Source organism: Notamacropus eugenii, chromosome 7 (genome assembly GCF_028372415.1).
Source record: "Notamacropus eugenii isolate mMacEug1 chromosome 7, mMacEug1.pri_v2, whole genome shotgun sequence".
NCBI classification, from domain to species: domain Eukaryota; kingdom Metazoa; phylum Chordata; class Mammalia; order Diprotodontia; family Macropodidae; genus Notamacropus; species Notamacropus eugenii.
This window is the reverse complement of record NC_092878.1, coordinates 87771592-87798997: the sequence shown is the minus strand read 5'-3', so window position 1 is coordinate 87798997 and position 27406 is coordinate 87771592. Positions and strand designations below refer to the sequence as shown.

The window sequence follows — 27406 nt, the reverse complement described above, 5'->3', positions numbered from 1 at the left end:
TCTTCATATGGTAATGAATCTGGTCAGTGTAACATCAGAGTTTGAGGACCTGTATAGGCTTAGGCACCCAACAAGTCTGAGAAGCCATATTCCCCTATTTCAGGGATAGGAACTGTTACTACTTCTACTATTAGCAATCAGGGTATCCATACCAACACTGAAATAAATACTTTTACACTTGTCACAGTTTCTGGAAATGAGACAATGGAATAAATCTTATGTAAATATTTACTTAAGTCAAAGTAATACTGTATAAGTAGTAGTGTTTCTCATAAAAATAGCAAATAACATTTACTTATTCATTAAACATTATACAAACACTTATTCATTGTGGTTATTTTTACACAGTAGAAAGAAGAATATTGTTCTTAAATTCTTAACATATCTTTTTATTGAAGTGAAAAATTTTTGGATTGACAATAACTTGATTATAGATGACACAGTATTAAGATGGTAAAATTGCATGGTTTCTATAGGTACTTTTGGAATCTAGAAGAGATAAACTTTTACATTTATTACTTTATTTAATATAAAGATAAAAATAATCTTAACAGTAGGAATGACAGTCTCACCAAATGAATCAATCCTGTGTGGTTCAGTGTAAAAATGACAATATGTTGTTAGAAGTTGGTTAATGGATAGGGCTGGGACTTTTAATGCCCCTAGATGACCAGCAAAAGGGAAGTTGGGGCAAAATCAAGTCCCAGGGGCAGCTTTGTCCTGGGCCTACCCTATGTTGCTGGGGGGTGTTGGAAAGGATGGTGCTTTGGTAAAGTTAAAGGCAATCTGGTCCCAGGGCAGATTTGTCTTCTTTTAAGACAAATGGTGGGAGAAAAAAAATTGGTCCTATTACAAAAGGTGTTGTCTTCATCCCCTCATTGCAAAATCTTGAAAGATACCAGGAGGGAATAAGTCTGACCAGTGGCAGCCTCCATCTGTACAGGCTTTCCAAGGCCCCTTCTGTTGTCCTCCTATAGCTTTACAAGAAGGAACCTTTGTGCAATGAGCTTTCTATAAAGTTTAAGAATATAATAAACAAACAAAAGGGTTCATATATTTGGCATTGTAGCTGGCAGATATACATAATAAAGGCAGGAATGGGGAGTGGGTGGATGGAGAATAATCAATCCACAAGCATTTATTGTGTGTCTCTTGTGAGTCAGGCTCTGAGCTTCACATACCTTGGCATATTACCTTCAAACTTCCAAGCTCCTTAATGAATTTATAATTTATTCAAGGAAACAACATATAAGTAAATACAAACTATATATCAAGTAAGTACGGGGGGGAGGGGGCTACTAGCCTCTGGGAGAATCAAGAAAGGACTTCTATAGGAAATTAAACCAGATCTTACCTGTAAAGAAAGCTAGGGATTCTAAGAGGAAGAGGTGAGGGAGTTGAGGATTTCAAACATTTAGAAGAACCTGTGCTAAGGCGCGGAAACAAAAGATAGAATGTCATTTGTAAGGAACAAGAAGCCAATATAGCCAGACCACAGAGTGCTTAAACTACAAAAACCTGAAACATTAGGCTGGAGTCAGATTGTAAAGGATTTTAAATTCCAAAGTTTTTAATTTCTCCTAAACTACTAAACCTTCTTTGTATCATGGATGCCTCTGGGAGCCTGGTGAAGTCTATGAATCCTTTCTGAGAATAATGCTCTTAAAAGCATAAAATAAAATAAAACACATAATTGAGAGAAACGAAATCTATTACATTCAAATAGTTATCAAAAAAATTAAGAGAAAATCCATGAACCCCTTATGAATGAATATACTAGAGCTATTTGAGTGGGGATTAAAATAGTCCCTCCTATGCTTTAGGGATATTGGTATAGCAGCTGTGTGGAGCAGTGGTTCTGAAAGTGAAGTCATTTAAGGGTCCATGAGGTCAAAATTATTTTTATAATTATACTAAATTTTAATTTCTAATGTGGTAAATATAGACATAACCCTCATAAACAAAAGCTCTTTGAGGAATTTTCCATTTTTAAGAGTGTAAAGGAATTCTGAGACTAAAAAATTTGAGAACTGTTGGTGAGGAGAAGGGAAGAGATTTAAAAGCAGGAAGAACAATTAAGAGGCTGTTGCAATATCCACATGAGAGGTGAGTTAGAAATGTTCAGTAAGCAGCTGGAGCTACAGGACTGGACTGCAGGAAAGAGAGTAGGGCTAAAAATGTAGATACAGGAACAATGAGCTTAGAGATGATAATTGAACCAACGGGAACTGATGAGATTACCAAGAGAGTGTGTGGAGAGAGAAAAAAGCTCTTCTTTTAGAAGAGCTTTGGGACACAAAGGGCACAAAGTTAGGCATATGGAAAATGATTCAGTAAAAGTGATTGAGAAGTAGCCAGAAATATAGAAGAACCAGAAATCCAGAGAAGGCCTATCAAGGAAGAAAGGGTGGGTCAATAGTATTAAATACTGTAGAGAGTGAATTACTTTATTTCTTTAGTTTACTTCTTCTGGTTCAAAATCACTTGAATGATTAGACAGAGAGGATCTTGAAACTCTCTAATTCTAACATAGATAGTTACTTGTAATAGAGAACTGATCTCTTTTGAAATATTAGGTTGAAAAGAAAAGACAATTTTAACCGAGGCTCACTATATCTATTTTTGTATTTTTAAAGCTTGATAATGTAGGTTTGACTTAAGAAGTATTAGCCTTCTCTTATCAGCAGTATATCCCAACCAGCATAGTTTAATAACTGAAGCTGAGGTAGCTTGGAAGAAGCCTTAAAGAGATGAAGCTCAGAAGCTGGTAGAGGTGTCAATACCAAGCAGAGATTACGTACTCAGCAGCCACCACAAGAACATCTGAGACCAGTGGAGTCTGGCACTAGGGGACAGATACCTAGAAGAGAGTATTATTGCACCTGGTTGGTTGGGTTGTTGTCCTTCATTCTCGAAGAGGACCAAAATGACATCACTATGCTAGAGTCAAGTTTCAATGTGTTGGACTGTAACTGATCAGACCAATACAAGCTCTACCACAGGTCTGGCACAAATAGTCCATGTGAACATTTAGGGTGTATTCTTTAAATTTGTGCATCGGGGCAGAACCAAGATGGTGGACTAGAAAGACACACTTATACAGGGTCCTCCCCACAGCCCAAAAAATACCTGTAGAGAGGGACTCTCAACAAATTTTGGAGCAGTAGAAGTGGAGAACAACAGAGTGGAGGAGATTTCCAGCCTACAGTGACCTGAAAGGCCCACAGAAACGTTGGTTGCGCTGGACACGGAGCGGAGTGCGGAGCTCAGTCCAGCCTTGGCCAAGCATGCCGCGAGGAGACTCTGGGAGGAGGACACCTCAGGGGCAGAACCTCCAGTCGCAGTAGCGGAGCCTCAGATCCCTCGGCCCACAGGCACCAAAGGTCAGTGACACGGTTTTATCAGCTGGCCAGGAAGGGAGAAGGGCCTTCCCATAGCTCCAGCAGCTGGCACAGCAGCCCATATGGAAGCTCCACTGTTGGAGCCTAAAAACCCCTGGGGGCATTGGAGAGCTGAGTCTTACCTCAGCCTTGGGGGGAGGCCCTGCAAGAGCTGGTCTTTGTCTCAAACTGAATGGTGGCCCTGCCTATCCACCTTATCTGAAAATCTGCCCCCAGTGCTGACTTGGGAACTGGAGGCCAGGTAGCTGTGGAGAGGTATCTGCTAAGATTCTAGCCACAAAAATCCCTCTCTGCATCCAGATCAGTACACGCTTGATTGTGCCACCTTGGAGGAACTGAGATCCCACAGATTCCCAGAGTATACCCTACTCTTGACAAAGGACCCCAAAGTCAAGTAACTGGTTGGGAAAATGCCCAAAAAACGGAAAAAAAATAAGACCACAGAAGGTTACTTTCTTGGTGAACAGATATCTCCTCCCATCCTTTCAGATGAGGAAGAACAATACTTACCATCAGGGAAAGACTTAGAAGTCAAGGCTTCTGTATCCCAAACATCCAAAATAAATATTCAGTGGGATCAGGCCATGGAAGAGCTCAAAAAGGATTTTGAAAATCACGTTAGAGAGGTGGAGGAAAAACTGGGAAGAGAAATGAGAGAGATGCAAGAAAAGCATGAAAAGCAGGTCAATACCTTGCTAAAGGAGAACCAAAAAAGTGCTGAAGAAAATAACACTTTGAAAAATAGGCTAACTCAATTGGCAAAAGAGGTTCAAAAAGCCAGTGAGGAGAAGGATGCTTTAAAAAGCAGAACTAGCCAAATGGAAGAGGAGGTCCAAAAGCTCACTGAAGAAAATAGTTCTTTCAAAATCAGAATGGAACAGATGGAGGCTAATGACTTTATGAGAAACCAAGAAATCACAAAACAAAACCAAAAGAATGAAAAAATAGAAGATAATGTAAAATATCTCATTGGAAAAACAACTGACCTGGAGAATAGATCAAGGAGAGACATTTAAAAATTATGGGGCTACCTGAAAGCCATGATCAAAAAAAGAGCCTAGACATCATCTTTCATGAAATTATCAAGGAAAACTGCCCTGAGATTCTAGAACCAGAGGGCAAAATAAATATTGAAAGAATCCACCAATCACCACCTGAAAGAGATCCAAAAAGAGAAACTCCTAGGAACATTGTGGCCAAATTCCAGAGTTCCCAGGTCAAGGAGAAAGTATTGCAAGCAGCTAGAAAGAAACAATTCAAGTGTTGTGGAAATACAATCAGGATAACATAAGATCTAGCAGCTTCTACATTAAGGGATCGAATGGCATGGAATATGATATTCCAGAAATCAAAGGAACTAGGACTAAAACCAAGAATCACCTACCCAGCAAAACTGAGTATAATACTTCAGGGGAAAAAATGGTCTTTCAATGAAATAGAGGACTTTCAAGCATTCTTGATGAAAAGGCCAGAGCTGAAAAGAAAATCTGACCTTCAAACACAAGAATGAAGAGAAGCATGAAAAGGTAAACAGCAAAGGGACTTACTAAAGCTGAACTGTTTACATTCCTACATGGAAAGACAATATTTGTAACTCTTGAAACTTTTCAATATTTGGGTAGTTGGTGAGATTACACACACACACAAACACACACACACACACACACACACAGCACAGAGTGAATTGAATAGGATGGCATCACATCTTTAAAAAAATGAAATTAAGCAGTGAGAGAGAAATATATTGAGAGGAGAAAGGAAGAAATGGAATGGAGCAAATTATCTCTCATAAAAGAGGCAAGCAAAAGACTTTTCAGTGGAGGGAAAAGGAGGGGAAGTGAGAGAAAAACATGAAGCTTACTCTCATCACATTTGACTAAAGGAAGGAATAAAATGCACACTCATTTTGGTATGAAAACCTATCTTACAATACAGGAAAGTGGGGGAGAAGGGGATAGGAGGGGTGGGAGGGAGGATGGAGGGGAGGGCAGTGGGAAGAGGGAACAATTTGAAGTCAACACTTTTGGGGAGGGACAGGATCCAAAGAGAGAATAGAAGCAATGGTGGGCAGGATAGGATGGAAGGAAATATAATTAATCTTATACAACATGACTATTATGGAAGTCATTTGCAAAACTACAGAGATATGGCCTATATTGAATTGCCTGCTTCCCAAAGGGAATGGGTGGGGAGGGAGGGATGAAGAGAAGTTGAAAGTCAAAGTTTGAGGAACAACTGTCGAGTATTGTTCTTGCTACTAGGAAATAAGAAATACAGGTAATGGGGTATAGAAAGTTATCTTGCCCTACAGGACAAAAGAGAAGATGGGGACAAGGGAAGGGAGGGATGTTAGAAGAGAGGGCAGATTGGTGATAGGGGCAATTAGAATGCTGGGTGTTTTGGGGGGGGAGAAATGGGGAGAAAATTTGGAACCCAAAATTTTGTGAAAATGAATGTCAAAAGTTAAATAAATAAATTTTTAAAAAAATGAAAAAAAAAATTTGTGCATCGCATGTTTCTCTTGAGCCATTTCAATTCTGCTTTGCTCATCGAGCACTTTGACTGATGTGGGCAGGCCATGCTGAGCTATGCCAGTGTTTCCAATATCACCCAATCAATTCCAAAGTTCTTTTTTTTTTTTTTTTTTTTAATTTTTTAATTTTTTTTAATGTTTAACAATCACTGCCATACAATTGCGATTTTATCCCTCCCCACCCACCCCCCACTACCTCCCTCCCTCCCCGCGACTGCATACAATTCTGTATAGATTCTACATATACTTTCCTATTGAGTATATTTTCACTATAGTCATGCTATGTAGTCAGACTAAGATAAATGAAAGAATCCGTATAACAAATCAGAACATGATACACAAACAGATACACATACACAAACATGATCTGCTACATTATGTGAGTGACTTCCATATTTCTCTCTCTGAGTGTGGAAGGCATTTTGCCTTGAGGTCCACCATTGGGATTTTTTTTTTTTCAGAAGTTCTTGTGTTATTACAAAAATCTAAGTCTACCAGAAAAAACTCTCACACACTGTGGTTGTTGCTGTGCATAAAGTTCTCCTGGTTCTGCTCCTTTCACTCAGCATCAGGTCATATAAGTCCTTCCAGGCCTCTCTGAAGTCTTCTTGTTCATCATTTCTTATGGCACAATAGTACTCCATTACATTCATATACCATAATTTATTCAGCCATTCCCCAATTGATGGACATCCCCTTGACTTCCAGTTTTGGGCAACTACATAGAGTGCTGCTATAAATATTTTTGTACATGTGGGACCCTTTCCCATTTTTATGATCTCTTGGGGATATAGTCCTAGTAGCGATATTGCTGGGTCAAAGGGTATGCACATTTTTGTAGCCCTTTGGGCATAGTTCCAAATTGCTCTCCAGAATGGTTGGATGCGCTCACAGCTCCACCAACAATGAATTAGTGTTCCAACTCTCCCACATCCTCTCCAGCATTTATCATTTTCTTGTTCTGTCATGTTTGCCAATCTTATAGGTGTGATGTGGTACCTCAGAGTTGTTTTGATTTGCATCTCTCTAACCAATAGTGATTTAGAGCATTTTTTCATATGATTATAGATAGCTTTAATTTCTTCCTCTGAAAATTGCCTGTTCATATCCTTTGACCATTTATCAATTGGGGAATGACTTGTATGATTATACATTTGGGTCAGTTCTCTATATATTCTAGAAATGAGGCCTTTATCCCCGAGCTTAGCTGTAAAATTTTTTTCCCAATTTACTACATCCCTCCGGATTTTGGTTGCATTGGGTTTGGTTGTGCAAAAACTTCTCAGTTTAATGTACTCAAAGTTATCCATTTTGCATTTCATAATGCATTCTATCTCTCCTTTAGTAAAGAATTCTTCCCTTCTCCATAGATCTGATAAATACACTATTCCTTGCTTCTCCAGTTTATTCATGGTATCAATCTTTATACCTAAATCATGTACCCATTTGGACTTTATTCTTGTGTACGGTGTCAGGTATGGGTCTATGCCTAATTTCCGCCACACTGTTGTCCAGTTTTCCCAGCAATTTTTGTCAAACAATGAGTTCTTATCCCAGAAGCTGGGGTCCTTGGGTTTATCAAACAGAAGGTTGCTATATTCCTTGCCTACTGCATCTTGAGTGCCAAGTCTATTCCACTTGTCTACCTCTCTGTTTCTTAGCCAATACCAAGTGGTTTTGATAATTGCTGCTTTATAGTACAGTTTAAGGTCTGGTAGCGCTAGGCCACCTTCCCAAGCATTTCTTTTCATTAGTCCCTTTGATATTCTGGACCTTTTGTTTTTCCAAATGAATTTTGATATTATTTTATCCAGCTCTAGAAAGTAATTGTCTGATAGTTTAATTGGTATGGCACTAAATAAGTATATTAATTTGGGTGGAATTGTCATTTTTATTATATTAGCACGGCCTACCCATGAGCAACTAATGTTTTTCCACTTACTTAAATCTGACTTTATTTGTGCAAAAAGTGTCTTGTAATTGTGTTCATATAGTCCCTGGGTTTGTTTTGGCAGGTAGACTCCTAAGTATTTTATACTGTCTACCCTAACTTTAAATGGGATTTCTCTTTCTATCTCTTGCTGTTGAACTTTGTTGCTAATATATAGGAATGCAGAGGATTTGTGTGGGTTTATTTTGTACCCTGCAACTTTGCCAAAGTTGTTTATTAATTCAAGTAATTTTTTACTTGAATCTCTGGGATTCTCTAGGTAAATCATCATATCATCTGCAAAGAGTGATAACTTAGTTTCTTCTTTGGCTATTCTAATTCCTTGAATATCTTTATCTTGTCTAATTGCTACAGCTAACATTTCTAGTACCATATTGAATAATAGTGGTGATAATGGACAACCTTGTTTCACCCCTGATCTTATTGGGAATGCATCTAGCTTATCCCCATTGCATATAATGCTTGCTGAAGGTTTTAGATAGATACTGCTTATTATTTTATGGAAAGTTCCCTTTATTCCTACGTTCTCCAATGTTTTTAGTAGGAATGGATGTTGTATTTTGTCAAAAGCTTTTTCTGCATCTATTGAGATAATCATGTGGTTTTTGTTAGCTTTGTTGTTGATGTGGTCGATAATGCTAATAGTTTTCCTAATATTGAACCAGCCCTGTAGTCCTGGTATGAATCCTACCTGATCATAATGTATTAATCTCGTGATAAGATGCTGTATTCGTTTTGCTAAAATCTTATTTAAAATTTTTGCATCTATATTCATTAGGGAAATTGGTCTATAATTTTCTTTCTCTGTTTTGTCTCTTCCTGGTTTGGGTATCAAAACCATATTTGTATCATAGAAAGAATTTGGGAGGACTCCTTCTTCCCCAATTTTCAAGAATAGTGTATGTAGTATTGGAATTAACTGTTCTTTAAATGTTTGATAGAATTCACTTGTGAATCCATCTGGCCCTGGAGATTTTTTCCTAGGGAGTTCATTGATGGCTTGTTCAATTTCTTTTTCTGAGATGGGGTTGTTTAAGTATTCAACTTCCTCTTCTGTTAATCTGGGCAATTTGTATTTTTTAAAATATTCATCCATCTCGTTTAGATTGTCGAATTTGTGGGCATAAAGTTGGGCAAAGTAGTTTCTAATTATTGTTTTAATTTCCTCCTCATTGGAGGTGAGTTCACCCCTTTCATTTTTAATGTTAGTAATTTGGTTTTCTTCTTTCTTTTTTTTGATCAGATTAACCAAAGGTTTATCAATTTTATTAGTTTTTTCATAAAACCAACTATTGGTTTTATTTATTAATTCAATAGTTTTCTTTATTTCAATTTTATTAATCTCTCCTTTGGTTTTCAGTATTTCTAATTTGGTATTTACTTGGGGATTTTCAATTTTTTCTTTTTCTAGCTTTTTCAACTGCAAGCCTAAGTCATTGATCTCCTCTTTCTCTATTTTATTTATGTAAGCATTCAGAGATATAAAACTTCCCCTAATAACTGCTTTTGCAGTGTCCCATAAGTTTTGGTACGTTGTCTCACTATTGTCATTCTCTTGAATGAAGTTGTTGATTGTTTCTATGATTTCTTCTTTAACCCAATCCTTCTTTAGAATTAGATTATTTAGTTTCCAATTGATTTTTGGTTTCTCTTTCCATGGCCTTTTATTACATGTAATTTTTAATGCATTATGATCTGAAAAGGACAATTCCAAAGTTCTTAAGAGAGACCTTGAGAGTATCCTTGTATTACCTCTTCTGACCACCATGTGAATGCTTGCCCTATGTGAGTTCTCCATAAAACAGTCTTTTTGGCAAGCTTACATTATGCATTTGAACAACATGGTCAGCCCTTCAGAGTTGTGCTCTCTGAAGCAGAGATTGAATGTTTAGCAGTTTAGTCTATGTAAGGACCTCATTGTCTGATACCTTATCCTTCCAGGTGATCTTCAGAATCTTTCTCAGACAATTCAAATGGAAGCGATTCAGTTTCCTGGAATGTTGCTGGTATACTGTCCAGGTTTCACAGGCATAAAACAATGAGGTCAGCACAACAGACCTTCAGTTTGTTAGTCAGTCTAATACCTCATCTCTCCCATACCTTTCTTCCTTCCATCCATACATGGAACCATCGGTTACAGAAATGAAGAAGTTTTGAATGCTGTGGATAAGTTCACCTACCTTGTTTGTATATTTTCCAGGACAGTACACATTGATAATGAGGTTGACACACTCATTGCCAGAGCTAGATCAGGACAAAGAGAAAGAACAGCTAGCTCTCCAAAAAATTGGACACATTTTAAAAGTTTAATCTGCATTATGAACATTTTTCCAATGCTCACTTAAGTCTAAACAATCAACAAAACAATAAATCCAGTCCTGATTCACTGTAGTTTTCTGAAATATAAATACACTGAAAATTTAGCAACTATCAATATGAGCTGGCTCCCACACACTCCTGCTAGCAACCACCAGAAGACCAGCCAAGACCAAGGAAACAACCTACCTTAGTCAAGAGACTTCCAAAGGAGAAATCATACACTCTGAGGGGAGGGGGCCTAGTGAGAAAAGTTTGATGACATTTCCAGAAGACATAGGTAGTACTGAAGAGTCAAAGACCAGAGTCTCTCCTCCACATGTGCATCTTACCCATAGATTTTTCCTAAATGTGTGCTCTTCATTCATGGTCCATATGTATCCTTACTCTTCCCATTAATGGCATGTTTGTGGAAATATGTGTCTCAAGATTTATGGAGAGAATGTTGTGTTTTGACTCTTCCCCCCAAACTGTTTTATTAATTGCCTTTATTTTCAATTATCCTCTGGCTGATAAAAAAGAAAAGAAAACACATTGGTGGGGGCTCTCGAGCTATGGTTTTGAGTAGATGCAGGGCCACAGAGTAGTTTGAATTTGGGGAGGCTATGCTGGGACCCTATATATGAGAGAAGGATATTAGTCACTCATTTAGCCTAGAATTAGTGGCCTCCCCCCTTCATAACAATAGCCTTGACAGAATTTAGATACTAGGGTAGTAAAAAATACTTAGGGAATGATTTTGTAATAAAAAAAATTTTTTTTTTAAGAAATCCCCAGGAACATTTTGAAACATTTGATATCTCACAGCCTTCTTGCTATTTGGGAGGGCTTGGTTATGCTAAATTATAATTATGCCAAGCTGAGTGATTGTTACAACCTAATACCTTCTTGGCATAATTGCAAGTATGCTACCAAGAATCTTATCAAAATGTTATTTTTGAAAATGTTATTTGTTATTTTTGTATTCTGTACTCTCAGAAAAATTATGAATAGCTTTCTTGTGGCAGCCTAAAAAAGAGAGCATTTCTCTGTATGAAGCTCTTGCTATACAGTACATTTTCAGCTACAGTATTCAACAATAAGCTTAATTTAGCTTTGTTTCACTATTTTCATGTTATCAAGAAGATATTTAAGAGGTGAGTAAGGATTTTTATTATTAATAAATATTTCTGATGTAGGTGGACAGGTTCCAAGGTCAGAAGCTATGCTTATTTTTGTGATTGTGTCCTCTAGAAGCCTGTGTGTTAGTCCATCAGCTTTTGGCATGGCAAATTTAAGAGAACAATGGAATTGTCATAGTGAAGGGAGAGTTGAGATGGGGAAAGTAGGCAGGCAACCTAGTCTGAAAGAGTCATGGTGAATGACTTGGCAGAGAATATGTTGGAAGGAACTGAAGAAGAGAAACAGGGAAGTTGGAACCAACCTGACTCTGAAATTTGGAATGCCTAAGATGGGGGCATATATTCTCCAAGTCTGAGAAGAAACTAAGAAGATGTTGCTAGGAAATTTCTCTAACTCCTTGACATCCAAATATGAATTTACAAGAATTTTGTCCTTCTCTGGGGGGACATCTATTGGGGATTGCAAAGAATTATTACAGGTTGCTTTGGGGGTATGAAGAAGTAGTAGATACAAGCTATGTGATTTATTTTTCCTTACTTTGCCATATGACTTGAATAAATATTTGACTGGATTTATGTGTCTTCAGTGTGGTTAGCAATAGAATGACCATTCAGTGGGGACCTGAGAGTTGTGGATTTGAATATCTGATTGTCCAAAATATCTCTAAATCAGGGGGAGGAGCCAAGATGGCGGAGTAGAAAGACACACATATGCTAGCTCCAAACCCACAGCCCATAAAATATCTGTAAAGAAGAACTCCCAACAAATTCTGGAGCAGCAGAAGCCACAGAACAACAGAGTGGAGGAGATTTCTGTCCCAGAGAGACCTGAAAACCTGACAAGAAAGGTCCCTCCCGCACCAGACCCGGAGCAGAGCCCAGCCCTGCCTTGGACGCAGGCAGCACCCGGGAGGAGCGGATCCGAGCAGGCTTCAGGGACAGAATCTCCAGCAGCTGCGCAGGTCCCTCCACCCACAGGTGACAAGGGTCAGTGAGAGGGTCTCTTTGGCTGGTCGAGAGGGAAGTGGGGTATCCCCGTAACTCAGGCCCCCGCGGGAGGCAGCAGCGGGGGTGGCAGCAGACAGTGTCTCCCCAAGCAGGCAGGAGCTTGGATCCATTGTTGAAGGTCTCTGCATAAACCCCCGGAGGGAACTGAGCCCTGTGAGGTGGCCCTGCCCCCACCTGAGCACCTGAACTTAATCTCACACTGAATAGCAGCCCTGCCCCCGGCCAAAGTCCTGAGGCTGGGAAGCAGCATTTGAATCTCAGACCCCAAGCCCTGGCTGGGTGGATCTGGAGATGTGGTGGGTGTGGAAAGAAAACTCAGAAGTCAAGTCACTGGCTGGGAAAATGCCCAGAAAAGGGAAAAAAAATAAGACTATAGAAGGTTACTTTCTTGGTGAACAGATATTTCCTCCCTTCCTTTCTGATGAGGAAGAACAATACTTACCATCAGGGAAAGACACAGAAGTCAAGGCTTCTGTATCCCAAACATCCAAAATAAATATACCATGGGCTCAGGCCATGGAAGAGCTCAAAAAGGATTTTGAAAATCAAGTAAGAGAGGTGGAGGAAAAACTGGGAAGAGAAATGAGAGAGATGAAAGAAAAGTATGAAAAGCAGCTCAACACCTTGCTAAAGGAGATCCAAAAAAGTGCTGAAGAAAATAACACCTAGAAAAATAAGCTAACTCAATTGGCAAAAGAGGTTCAAAAAGCCAATGAGGAAAAGAATGCTTTAAAAAGCAGAATTAACCAAATGGAAAAGGAGGTTCAAAAGCCACTGAAGAAAATAGTTCTTTCAAAATTAGAATGGAACAGATGGAGGCTAATGACTTTATGAGAAACCAAGAAATCACAAAACAAAACCAAAAGAATGCAAAATATCTCTAAATCCAGGAAGAGTAAGTGATCCCAGAGCTAAGGGGAATGGGCTTGGGTTGTAATCATATGAATGAATTGTACTTAAAATTGTATTTTGCTTTGTGCAATGATCTCAAGGTCAATGCAACTAAGGACTAACCAAGAGATTTTTCTTTGTACTTTAAATCTAAATTCTGTCATTTCTATTTAGTTTATGAAGACAATTTTTAATAATAGTTTATAAAATTTAGTTGGTTAGAGCTATAGATGCCATGTTTTTCATCCCTTTTTCAGCAAATTCTGTCCTTTTAATAATCTAGCTTCCCTTTTTATTTCATGTTCTCTAGCTGCTTTTCAGTCACATCATGTTCCATCATTTTAAAACGTGCTTAATTTTCAATTAATCAGTGAGAGATTATTAAACAACTTTTATGTAGGCATTATGTTAAGTGAAGGGATACAAAAAAATGAAATGATCCCTGCCGTCAGGAAACTAAAACTTAACTGAGGGAAGCAACATGTACATATAAATACATGCAAAATATCAACAAAGTAAATACAAGTAATTTTCAGGGGAAGAGCCCAGACATTATAAGGAGCTCGAGGTGATCTTTGATTTGAGCTTTGAAAGAAGGAATTCTAGCAGGAGTATGTGAGGAGGGACAGAATGCACTTCAGATATGGTGCTCAGTCTATGGATAGAGTGTTGATTTTAAAGTCAAAGGCTTGTTAATAGCTTGTATTTCTTCATTTGAGAATTACCTATTAATATCTTCTAACTACTTATCTACTGGAGAAGGATTCTTATTCATATGTTTGTATCAATTCTTTATATATCTATATTTCAAAAGGCAAAATAAAAAGGTTCACTCACAAAGTTCAGTGTACTTACTCAGGGGAAAAAAATGGATCTTTAATAGATGATTTTGCAGTATTCCTGATGAAAATACCAAAGTTACATAGACCCCGTGAAATACAACCACAGGAGATAAAAGAAAACTAAAAATGTATGGGAGAAGGGAGCACTGGATATGACTGACTTTAATCTGGATGACTGGAAGAAAATTTTAAAATTTAAAGCATTTATATACTTTATCTCATTTGAAATTCACCATAATGCCTAAATCCTGCACTCTGTTGTGCGATACTGCCTTTAAATATATAAAATCTTCAACCTTGAATATAAAGCCCTCCCTATCTGGCCCTCAGTGTTTTTTGTTTTATTGGGGTTTTATTGGGGGGTAGGCTTATTTTACATTACTCTCCTTCATATACTTTACATCTACTTTAGGGTATAGGGAATCCAGTTCAGAGTGCCTGAGTGACAAGCAAGGACCACATCATTGTGCATATTGATGTTGACAAGTAAGAGGACAGAGTTTGGGGTGAAGAGGAAGAAAGGTGGAAGGAGGAGTATGTGATTGTAATAAGGCTCCAGATAAGGCGATATAGACACATGTAATGGTGCCAAAGTGATGGGAGAAGACTCTTGTCCCAGTGTGTTTCTGTGGTGTGGTGTGGTGTGGTGTGGTGTGGTGTGTGTGTGTGTGTGTGTGTGTGTGTGTGTGTGTGTGTGTGTGTGCACGTATGCGTGTTCTCTATTGGGGGAGTTGCAGAAGGGAGAATAAGTTTGTACTACTGAAAGAGCAGCCAGGGATGAAGTTACTGTCTTCTGGTGGGATCTAAGTTTGAGTGTATGTTAAGATGATGGGAATGTGAGAGGAAGGGATCTTAGAGTGAATTTTGTTATTGGCAGATCAAGATCACTTAAAAGAGGTCACAGTGGAAGGGGAAGACAGAATAGGATAGGAATTCAGGAGAAACAGGACTAGGGATAAGTGTGTAGGGAGGGTGATGAGAGAACTTCGAGTGGTAACAGGGGAAGGGATATTATCTGTAGGATATGAAAATAAAACCAGGGCAGTCCAATTTTTCTATAGTGAATTAGAAAGTGAAAAGTCTATCCAGTAAAGAGAGACGGTATTAGTCATCTCCTGCCTACTAAATGCTTTTATGTTCGATGTTGTAGTTTGGAATGTAGATGGATTTCTCTGAAGAGAGTGTCTGAGATTCTTGAGTTGAGGAAAAGTAAGAGGGTTAGGGTTAGGAGCCATTGCTACCAAACAAAGGACAAAGAACTGTGAATTAGCTGCAAAACTTTTCTTCTATTCTTGCTTTGCAAAATATTAATAGAATATAGTGGAGTATTTGTTTAAATGAGAGTGACTGTTCAGTGGAATTGTTTTAGAAAAAGCAAATGTTTATTTTATGTAGAGAATTGGCAGTAACCATAAAATCATAGATGTTTTAAGCGCTAGATCATATAGCCAAACTCATCTCAAAACAGGGAAGAATCAAAGTCCCCAAGAAATGGAATGATTTATTCAAGGACATTCAATGGGTGAGTGACAGAGTCAGGACAAGAGACCAGGTTTCCTGATTTATAGACCAAAGCTCTTTTAGTTACAGCATGCTGTCTGCCTCAGTAAAGCAATGTTACAGGGGCCTTTAGGGGGGGAAGAAACCCCCCAAAACCAAGAAGAAGCAAGTAGTTTTGTCAAAGATATTTTTTTAAAAATCCAAAACAAATCAGAAGTACAAGGGAAATGGTAGTTCAATTAAGTACAAAGCCCTTTAGCAACAACATTTGTATTGAAATAATGGAAGTGTGTTTGTTATTAATTATATATTTACACGAATATCTAAGTTCTGAGACCTACAATCTTTTCCAAACAAGTTGCAGTTACTACAATTTGAAAAGAATAAAACTATATTTTTCTGAAAATGTATACCACTTAGACTTTTCATTAATTCTAACATTCCACTCCCCTATTCCCCTTTGTTTGTTCTGAAAATTAGTGAAGGTTTACTTTATTTAAAATCCTAGATGACAATAACAGAGAATCTATAGAAGGATATTAAGAGCAGAGAGTGAAAACAGCTAGGTAGAACAAAGAGATTAGAAGGAATAAAGAAAGGAGTGGAGATCAAAGGGAATAAAAGTGAAAATAATATGGAAGAGAAATAATGAGAATACAAAAATGAAAGACAGGGGACAGAGTCAGTAAGGTTGGGGAGGACAAAGTGGAGAGATCTGAGGCTAAATAAAGCTTTTATTATTTTATTATTTTTATTTTATTTTATTATGAACTTACTATGTGCCAGGGCAAGGGATACAAAGATGCCCAGGCAAGCAAGACAATTCCTACCCTTTTGGATCTTATATTCATTTTTAAAAAAATTTTCTTCCTTTCCCTTCCACTCCCCACCCCCAACTGAGAAAGCAAGAAAAACAAATTCTGTTACAAAACTGTATTGTTGAGCAAAACAAATTCCTATATCCACATTCTGAATCCATTACCACTTTATCTTGAGGTGGGTACCATATTTCATCATGAATCTTTTGGAATTATTGTTGGTTATGTGTTGATCAGACTTCCTAAGTTAAAATTGTTTATTTTTATAATATCATTGTTATTGTATAAATTGTTCTCTGGTTCTGCTCATATTACTTTGTATCAGTTCATGCAGATCTTCCTAGGTTTCTCTGAAACCATCACCTTTATGATTTCTTACAGCACAATAGTTTTCCACCACACAGACCTCAACTTGTTCAGTCATTCCCCAATTGATGAACATCTCAAGTTTCTAATGTTTTTCTATAACAAAAAGACTGCTACACAGGCATGCATGCCTTATTTTATTGTGCTTCACAGAAAAATGAGGGTTTTGTATTGTTTGTTTGTTTCTTAACAAATTGAAGGTTTGTGGCAATCCTATGTCAAATAAGTCTATTGGTGCCATTTTTCCAACAGCATGGGAGCATCATGAATTGTACATTTTGGAAATTCTTGCAATATTTCAGTTTTTTCATTGTTATTATATCTGTTATGATTATCTGTGATCAGTGATCAAAATGTTACTAATATAATTGTTTTGGGGCACCATGAACTGTGCCTTCATAAGACTGCAAACTCAATCCACAAATGTGTGTATTCTGACTGCTTCACTGATTTCCCTGACTCTCTCCCATTCCTCAGGCCTCCCTGTTGTCTGAGCCACAACAATGTTGAAGAATAAACTTAGTTGAAAAAGCAATGGCAGTGCTTGAGAAGAATGATTCCAATTTTAAAAGAAGTTCTACTGTGGGTAAAATGCTATCAAATAGCATCACATCTTACAGAGAAATCTTTTGTGAAAGGAAGAGTCAATTGATGAGATAAATTTCATTGTTGTCTCATTTTAAGAAACTGCCACAGCCATTCCAATCTTTAGCAACCACCGCCCTGATTAGTCAGCAGCCATCAACATTGAGGCAAGACCCTCCACCAGCAAAAAGATTACAGCGTGCTGAGGGCTCAGATATTGGTTAGCATTTTTTAGCAATAAAGTGTTTTTAAATTAAAGCATGTACATTTTAAAGATATAATACTATTGCAAACTTAATAGACTGCATGAACATAAATTTACCTTCTACATGCATTAGAAAACAAAAAAAATCATGCAACTCACTTTGTTGTGATATTCACTTTATTGTGGTGGTCTGGAACCAAACCCACAGTATCTCTGAGGTATGCCAACTAATATTTTTGTACAAATAGGTCCTTTTCCTTGATTTTTTGGGGGGCATAAACCTAGTCATGGTATTGTTGGGTCAAATCATATGAACGGTTTAGAGATTTTTGAGCAGAGTTCCAAACTGCTATCCAGAATGGCTGGACCAGTTCATAGCTCCACAAACAGTGCATTAATATAACACTTTCTCCATGAGGCCTCCAGTATTTATTGCTTTTTTTTTGGTCAACTTTGTCAAAGAATAGGAAACATCCCTAAAGATTTAAATGGACTTGTCCAATATCATGCAGTTAGTAGGTGGCAGAGCCAGATAATATTACACCAAATCTTATAGCACAGTGCATATATAGTACGGTATGCATATTAGGTATATAGTAGGTGATCAACATATAGTAAGTTGATACAATAAAATCGAAGCATTTTTTCAGAAAGTTTTTTTAGTTTATATAGTATGTACAATAGGTGTTGATTTAACAATTTTCCCAGTTTCCTTAGAGATGAATTTGATTGTTAGATTTTGCTATTTTGATAATGTTAGATTGTTTTTAAAGGCAGTGGGAGAGGACATTTTCTGAGAAATCATGAAGCAGGGATGCATAATGAGGGCTTTTTAAACCTACAGCTCCTTAAAGAAATATTGTTCAACTCTGTTACTACAGTGAAGATCTGGCACAAGTGGGTATAGAAGAGAATCACAACTCATTGTTCTTAACACTTTTAAGAAAGAATGATATGGAAAAGTCAAAGGAGTAATTTGTTTTGCTGAAAGCTATTAAATTGCAATTTGGTTTACTCATCCATCTATGCTATTTATTTCCTAGAAATTCAAGATCTATATTGCATGCAATATAGATTTAGCCTTGCCAAAAAATGAAATTACATTGTAAACTGACCTCCATTAGAAAGCTAGATGATTTATGGTAACTTCAGGCTTCCAACTACTTCTAAGTATACTTTTTTATCAGCTGCTCTGATTTGGTTTCAACTCTTCAAACACCATGCTTTCCACAGGATAATGACCCTCATGACCTGAAATGGAGACTGATTCAACCTTGTTATTCAATATCTCCTCAGAACCCTCGTTTTCTTTCCCCTCCAATTGATGGGGTAGAGCAATATATCGATCTACAAAACTCCCACTCAGAATTGTCCAGTTAACCTTATTTCCCATCTTGGAAATGCCCCGGTAGCGTTGCCACCCTTCCCCCCAACACTTTTTTAGCTTTCTTTTGTGTATTTTCTTCCCCCATTAGACTATAAGCTCCTTGAGGGAAGGAGTTGTCTTTTTCTTATTTGTATTCCTAGTGCTTGGAAGCTAAATGTCTATTAATTATTGACTACTCCTTAAAATATACTTATTTTAGGAAAATGTACTAAAAATTTTCATTTTGAATGCCCTATACATCTATATCAAATTATTTGTTATACTCCAAAGGGTAAATCAAAACTGCATAGTAAATCTAAACATCTGTCATCTATACGCATGAAGCCTAACTGAATTGTCAATTTAATTGTGGATCTTTAGTGTTTATGTTTTCGACTGAAATATTTATTAAGATCTTATACTGGACTGAACGGTAAAGATTTGATTTTCCACTTTCCATGGATTGCATTCAAAACAAAATCAGTGGCAACTTACTGCAGATGTTGATAAAGACAGTTGCAGAATATAGTGTGAAACTTGTCATGTGATAGGAAATGAATATAACAAATCTATCTTAAGTACTAACTGTCAAACTTAGGGGTGTCAGCTGTTCTTAGCTTGCAATATGATTGTTAGTTTGTCCCACATTCAGCTGAATATCTATTTCGTTATAGGAAAATAATTTTTTTGGTAAGTTACAAGCTTTCTTTTTCTCTCTCCTATTTTAATTCCAACTGTGGTCTTCAATAAAAGATAAGTACTAGGTCTAGTGCAGTAGCCTGGAAATTAATTTGGAATCCCACTGTTTGTAGAAAAATGTAAACTATAAACTTGTGTATTTAAAAAAAATCACATACAATTTTGGATATTCAAAATTGGTACTATTGTATTATGGCTTTCAATATGTTGTAAATATTTTGATTTCATAAAAAAAGAACCTTAATACATATAAAACAAGATGAGTTCAAATCCATTTTAAAAAAATCCTGAAAAGTTTGAGCTAGAAAAGACATTAGAAATTAAATGATACAACTCTTTCATTTAATAAAGGAATCAAGGCTCAAATTTGAAATAACTTGCTCAAACTCACATGGCTGAGAAAATGGAATAGTCAGGTTTTCTGATCCTAAGTCAAAAGCTCTTTCCATGACATAAAACCTGTTGTCCTGAAGCCCAAAGCACTTATCGATTATTTGTTCATGTTGCTCAGTCATGTCCGATTCTTAGTGACTTCATTTGAGGTTTTCTTGGCAAAGACACTGGACTGGTTTGCTATTTTCTTCTCTAGCTCATTTTATAGACAAGGAAACTAAGGTAAACAGAGTTAAGTGACTTGCCCAGGATCACACAGCTGTGAGTCTGAGTCTGTGAGGCCAGATTTGGGTTCAGGAAGAAGTCTTTCTAACTGCAGGCCCAGCCCTCTATCCATTGTGCCATCTAGCTGCCCCAGTTATTGACCACCTTTGTGCTATATGCTGGAAATATGGACAAAAATGACACAGGCCCCTCTCTAAAGAAGGGGCCTAATAATAGTTGGGGGATTGGGAGTGGAAACAACATGATCATACACAAGTATAAATAGAATAAACACAAGGTAGCATAGAGAGTGAAGGCTGTAGCAGCTGGGGGTGTCAAAATCAGGAAAGGTTTCATATAGAAGGTGATGTGAGTCTTAAAGTAAGGGATTTCTAAGAAAAGGAGGGAGAGGATTGCATGCATGTGGTATGGCCAGTGCATAGGGATGGAAATGGGGGATTGAGTGCTGAGTGTGAGCAATAAGTTCAGCTTGGCTAGACCACTGAGTGTCAGTCAACAAGCATTTGTTAAACACCTCCTATGTGCTAAATGCTGTGATAACAAAAAAGGCAAAAAACAGTCCTATAAGTTGTCATTGATTGAACACAGTACCTGGAAAGTAGAAAATCAAATCCTATGAGATTTGAATAGATATGTCAAAGATATGACATTTAAAGATCCCAAATCAAGAGCACGTGGAGCTGGGGGAGACAACATGCAAACAAGATTGATATAGGTGGGATAAACTAGAGATAATCCAAAGAAGGAAGGTATTAGCATAAAGGGATATAAAGGTTCCCTTGTTAGAGTGAGAATTTTAGCTGGGACTTGCAGGAAGGCAGGGAGGCCAGGACTTGGAGATGAGAAGGGAAAAGAATTCCAGGCATGGGGAACAGCCAGTGAAAATTCATGGAGTCAGGAGTATTTTTATGTGAGTGTAGGAAAGGGAGTAATATATATTTTGAGACTGGAAAGATAGGTCCAAATTATGATGGAGTTAAAAAGTCAAACCGAGGAATTTTGTGTTGTGTATGAACTATTTCACATCAAAGACATATTCTTACTTATAATCAGCATGACTACTAAGACAGTCATGTTACTAAAAAAATTCAGTTTAAAGTAATGGTCAGGCTATAAATACATAAAGGCACAGAAATTGTAGCAAATAGTGCAAAATCAAACGGTATACCAGTCTTGGTATCTTACTTTAAGGTACCATCAATTAAAAAATGGAGCAAAGCAGAAAGAAAAAAATCATGTTTGATGTTGAAAAGGGCAAATTATAGTACTCAAATAATCAGCAGAATCAAAACTGCTATAAAATTAGTCATTGCTGCATTTGTAAATTAAACTTGTTCCGTACATTTCCATGGGTAATGTGCATTTCACATGCATCTGCTGCTAAAACGGAGCTGAGGTAGCCTATACAAAGTTTGCAAATTACATTCCTAGCATGTTATTTACTGTGAGCTGCCTTACATGATATAAAGAAATTAATTTTCTGGCATTTATAAAACTTACAAACATGTATAGTGCTAAGGTTGCAATATTTCATGCAAAAAGGGATTATAACTATGGTAATTTGGGGGTTAACCTGAATTTTGGGAAAGAACTAAAAAATGAGTTTCCATTTCTAGAATCTCCGAGTGGGAAATGGCAAAGCTAATTGTAGAGGTGATCCAAGCCTGGCAGAGATACAGAAAAATTCTAAGTTTGCCTATCAGCTGTCAGCTTACTTAGCTGCCTCCTGAGCCCAGTCCATGCCCCTAAGCCTCTCCTATTTTTGGTACCAAGGACTTTGGGAAAGAAGTTGATCATATAACCTACCAATGGACCTTTAAAAATTCATAGCACAGGAAACCAAGGCATTTGCTTCAGGAATCAATGAAACGACCAATGGCAATAATACAAAGCATTACACACACTTCAGAGATTGCGATTACAGGCAGGAAATACTAAAAGTGATTCTTATCTCTTGGACTCCCCTCCTCTTCTTAGGAGAATTAAAACTTACTCTGGAGATCACAGATATAGTTTAAATAACTGTATGTTTGTTTCGTAACCTGCCACTACCAGGATAGTGGTGCAGGGGAAAGGATCCTGGGTTTGAATCCTGACCTTGGTCCTTTCATCTGCAAAATGCGGGGATTAGATCAGGTGGCCTTAAGGTACCTTTCAGAGTTTTCTCCCTTACCCCCTTGCGATCAAGCACAGGCACTGTGATACTTCAGCATTATAATCTGTGGCTAGAGAAGAGTGAAATTGTGAATTCCTAACCTACTAACTTAATCTCATGAATAGTATAGTTTTTTAACTGGCATAACTAATTCACCGTCTGCAGCGTTCATAGCTTTGAAGGATACGCACTGGTGCCTGTTATTAAATAGAAAGTCTGGTTTGCTTGCAGCCCTTTGCTTTAGCGAACACACTGCAAGGATCAGGCATCTTGGGCAAGCCTGCGCCGCACGACCCCCACAACCGCACTGCGCTTCAGTTTGGAACTGCAGAGCTGTAGGGGGAACTTCCGCAGCCTGGGAGGAGGACCGGCTCTAGGGCGCTGGGTGTCGTCCAGCCGGCACACGCTCCTCTCGTTCGTTTGTTTGGCGGATGGAGTGACCGGCTGCAGCGTAGGAAGCTGTTCCGGACCACGGACAACGAGAGGGAACTGGGTGTTTGGAAATATGCGATGCACAAGTGTCATGTTTACAAATTCGTATGTCAAGCAGAGTCGGTGAAATGCTAAATAAACCACAGTAAGGTCGTACAACGCTCATGAAGTTTTTAAAAAATGGATTATTTTATGTTTAAAACGGTAGTTTCATGCTGAAAAACAAAGACCACCTAAAAGCACGGTTTTTCACAAACACGTTATTTCTTGAGTTCTCTAAGTTGGGTTTGTTTTCAAATCTAACTTCTCGATTTTCTCTTTAAAGCTTTTTGGGTTACGATGATGTGGCTTCTACCTTTGGGTTCTGAGGAGGGAGCATCTGAAAGAATGAAAGTCGTGGGCAGGAGAGCCCCAGGCTTGAAGCCCCGCTCGGGCCCGGTTTACGCGGGGCTTCCCAAGCTGGGAACATTTCCTGCTAGGCTCCCCACACCTGGGCTGCTTTTTGGGGAGCGGGGGCTCATCTCTCGGCTGGCCCCGGCAGCGCTTTATATACAAAACCCATCCCAGCCCCGCTGCTCTCTTGGGGCGTTCGAGGAGTCGGCGGCCCCGAGGGGAGAAGAGGAACAGGGCAGGGGGAGATCCTTCCCCAAGCTCCACGATCGTTAGCTTCAGGCCCACGGTTAATGTAGTCCGCATTGGGGACGGGGAAGAGCGCGGGAAGGCGGCCGCGCAGCTACAGGGAGTGGTCCAGCTGGGACCCCCAACCCCCCCCCACCACCCCGACCCCACCCCAGCTTCCAGGCAACCAATTAGGGGCGTGGAGGAGGCGGTTGTTTGTTTACATTGTGGCGGTGGTCACCCATGTAAGAGAAAAGCGGCGGGAGAGGAAGGCGCGGCTGCTGCCCAGACTAACCGCCTGCTCCCGGGAGGGGCTGCAGGGGCGGAGGCTGCCTTCCGGATTTCAACGTTCGCTGCCACCTTCCCCGCTCCAGGGCTGCAGGGAGGCGCCAGTCCCCTGGGGGGGGGGGGGACGTCGGGGTGGGCGCGGGAGGCGCCGGCAAGCGCAATCCCGGGGAAGTCCTCCTCCGAGCAGCCCGGAAACCGCTGAGGGGAGCTGCCGTTTGGTCTCGTATCGCCAGTTCCTTCGGCCCCGAGGGTGGGGTACAGCTTTTCAGGTGCCCGTTGATCGGGCCCGGAATTCTTGGCTCACGTCACAGGGAAAAAAGTTCCGGCTATCTAGAGTACCCAAGCGCACAGAAGCTCCTTGGTGTCTTTGTATTTTTAAAACTGGCGGGTTTCATCCAGTCCTAGCCAACCCCGTGCTCTCGTTCCCGCCCTAGCCAATCAGCGCCGGGCCCGCCATTTTTCAAACCCGTGCCCGCCCCCAATTAGGGCCGAGCTCTTCATTCCTCTCCTGACCGGTTCTAACGGGTCTAGGAGTTAACGACCCGAAGGAGCAACCGAACGTGCTAGGCTCCGGCGAGAGGGTTGTGCGCCCTGCGCCGTCGGCCAATTGAACGCTAGGGGCTTCAGAGGGGCGGGGACCTACGGGATTCGAACAGTCCTCAAGGCCAATCAGAGGAGGCGGGGGGCGGGGACCGTGACACGGATCATCAAGTTGCCGTGGCGGGGAGAACAGTGCAAAACAAGAGGCTGGGGATTGCGTTAGTGATAAACCATTTCGCCGCAGGAGCACCGGAGTGAGGAGGAAGCGCCGCGCCAGACCCTGTGAGGAACCCGACAGCAGGCAAGAGTCGGCGCCCTCGCGGGAGGGGACCGAGACCCTGCCGCCGCTGCCCTCGGAGCCGGGACTGAGGAGTCACTGACTCCGCCCGGGCTCGGGCGGCCGGCGGGCCGTCGGGGCAGCGGAGTGGTGGAGGGGAAGGCTGGGAGAGGCCACGTTGGGGATGTGGTCGGCCGGAGGGCCCCGCCGGAGGGACGCGGAGGCCGCGTGGAGCCGAGCGGGGCGGGGCGCGCTGGGTGTTTATCTGGCCGAGGGAGCTCCGCCCCTGGCCGCAGTCCGTGAGGCCCGGGCCGGGGGGCCCCCCCTCTCTTCCCCCGAGAGGCCGGGCTTGGGGTGGGGGGTGGGGGGAGTGAGGGGAGTGATTTCGGCGGGAAGCGGCCGCGGCCCCCAAGTCGCTCATCCTGACCTCGCGCCGCTTTTCCTCCTCGCCCCAGAATAGAGTAAGAAGCGGGTCAGGATGGGCAAAGGAGACCCCAACAAGCCGAGGGGCAAAATGTCCTCGTACGCCTTCTTCGTGCAGACGTGCCGGGAGGAGCACAAGAAGAAGCACCCGGACTCCCCCGTAAACTTCGCCGAGTTCTCCAAAAAGTGCTCGGAGAGATGGAAGGTGAGGTGGGCGGGGGAGGGGGGCCGGGAAAGGTGGTCAAAAGCTGCCTTCCAAACGGCACCAGTGGCGCTCCGGGAACGTCAGGCTGGGGGCGGGGTGGGGGGGCGAAAACAGGGCAGAGATTAAGATGTCTTGGCATTAAAGCGCGTTGATGACGCTGGTTGTCTTTAGACCATGTCCGCCAAAGAAAAGTCCAAGTTTGAAGACCTTGCGAAAGGAGATAAAGCTCGGTATGATCGGGAGATGAAGAACTACGTGCCTCCCAAAGGTGACAAGAAAGGGAAGAAGAAGGACCCGAACGCCCCCAAGAGACCCCCGTAAGTAGTGGGGCTCCTTTGAAGTTTTCGTCGGGCTTCTCCCTATGCAGGGTCTTGTTTTTACACAGACGCGCTTCTTAAAAACTAAGCTTTACTTACGTTTTCAGATCTGCGTTCTTCCTCTTCTGTGCTGAACATCGTCCAAAGATCAAAAGTGAACATCCAGGCCTTTCTATTGGAGACACTGCTAAAAAGTTGGGGGAACTGTGGTCTGAACAGTCGGCCAAAGACAAGCTACCTTACGAACAGAAAGTTGCTAAACTAAAGGAGAAATACGAAAAGGTACGATAATTGTCTCCTTTTTTCTTTATTCCTCGTAAGTTGGTAAATATATTTATGAATTTAAACTATAGATATTTGTGATCTAAATGTACTTTTATATATTAATCTAAATATGTTTATGAACCTAAATATACTTATGATTTAAAATAGAGATGTTTGTTTATAATCTAAACATTTTTATATATTAACTTAAATACATTTATGATGTAAAGTAGATATTTATGACATTCGTAATCTATATTTTTGTTTATATATTGCAAGTACATGATCTCAGATGTTTATGACATTTCTAACTTGTGTATTTATGTATTAACCTGAGTGTATTCGTGAATCTAAAAATGTTTTTATGTGTAATTTTAGAAGCAGGTAATGTCCTTGTCATTTTGAGCTACGTTTTCAGGGCTAACGATTCCATCCATATTATTGGTTAATTGCTAAATGAAGTTTGGTTCTTGAGTTACAACGTTGAGTTAATAATGCTACTAGATGCTGAAATCAGAATATACTTATTTTTCAGGATATTGCAGCATATCGCGCCAAGGGCAAGGGAGATGCAGGAAAGAAGGGCCCTGGCAGGCCAACAGGATCTAAGAAGAAGAATGAACCTGAGGAGGAGGAGGAAGAGGAAGATGAGGAAGACGAGGAGGAGGAGGATGATGATGAAGAGTAAATGGATTTCCTGCTGTAAAGATTTTTTGTGTGATGAAAGTCATTGTTTTGCTAAGAATGTGAACTCAAGTGCAGCTCATTGTTAGCTTCAGTATAAAAACTGTACAGATTTGTGTATAGGTAAACGTCATTGATTCTTTGTAGGGAGAACTTCTATTTTTTAATGTAAGTAGGAGCTTTTGAGGGGCCACTCCAGATAGAGTTTAAAGCTTCTGATGTTGAATGTTTCTGCATATTTAATGGTTTCTTTTGAATTTCTTGACAGTGTATTGTTGTAGCATGGTAAAGCCCTAGGAAGTAGTATCATAGCAAATCTTAAGTTTTATAGAACGTTGCATTTTGTTTTTTTAAGATAAAATATTTTGTAATAAAATGATGTACATTACTACTGTTTATTGTCCTAATTTAACTACCCTTAATTTAGCTGATAGGTCATTTGAAAAACAGCATAAAATTTGTGACCTTGGGCAAGTTACTTAACCTCTTTAAGCTTCCAAGTTCCCTTATCTGTAAAATGAAGGGGCCAGAAAAAATGATTAGGGTTCCTTCAAGTTAGGTTTTTAAAGGTCCCATAATTTCTTGAGCTAGAAAAGTGTTGTTTTTGAAAGCTTAAAAAAGCTAAACTCTTTACTGTAAACTTGAACTCACCTACAGTTAGATTTTTTTTTTCCTTTTTACAACTTTCAGTTGAACTTTTCTTGAGACTACAGAGGTAGAAATCATTTAAAAAGATGATATATTTACATATTGTGGCCAAACTATAACACTTGGAAAAACATGTTAGAATTCCATTAGAATTTGAAATTGTGGGTCAAAGTTCTAGTGCTGAGGAAGTAGTAGTTTTATTAGTTTAAGGAAGGCAGTTGTCATGAGTTTAGTCTGGCAACCTAGTGTGTTAAAATGAAAGCTGCTAATTGGTTATAAAGTTTAAGAGGTATTTTTGTAGAATGTGCAGTTGAACATAAACCAAATTTTCAATT

At 39.7% G+C, this 27406-nt stretch overlaps 1 protein-coding gene and 1 long non-coding RNA gene across 5 annotated transcripts; one reads left to right on the top strand and one right to left on the bottom strand.

The window, feature by feature from the left end:
* Nucleotides 1-22972: 22972 nt before the first annotated feature.
* On the bottom strand, nt 22973-23739 carry LOC140513251 (uncharacterized). The gene is made up of 2 exons (XR_011970121.1): nt 23650-23739; nt 22973-23186 (listed from the first exon to the last, which is right to left on the bottom strand). It is a non-coding gene; the product is annotated as an uncharacterized lncRNA (long non-coding RNA).
* HMGB2 (high mobility group box 2) lies at nt 23687-26811 on the top strand. Of its 4 annotated transcripts, none has more exons than XM_072622766.1 (6): nt 23687-23982; nt 24498-24554; nt 24986-25158; nt 25330-25475; nt 25583-25757; nt 26275-26811. In XM_072622766.1, exons 3-6 carry the CDS (start codon nt 25009-25011, stop codon nt 26425-26427), a joined length of 624 nt encoding a protein of 207 aa, XP_072478867.1. In that variant the 5' UTR covers nt 23687-23982; nt 24498-24554; nt 24986-25008; the 3' UTR covers nt 26428-26811. The 4 variants fall into 4 exon arrangements, with proteins under 4 accessions (XP_072478867.1, XP_072478870.1, XP_072478866.1 ...); XM_072622769.1 differs by having other exon boundaries at nt 23891-23982; nt 24991-25158; XM_072622765.1 differs by lacking the exon at nt 23687-23982 and having other exon boundaries at nt 24199-24554.
* The last annotated feature ends 595 nt before the right edge of the window (nt 26812-27406 follow it).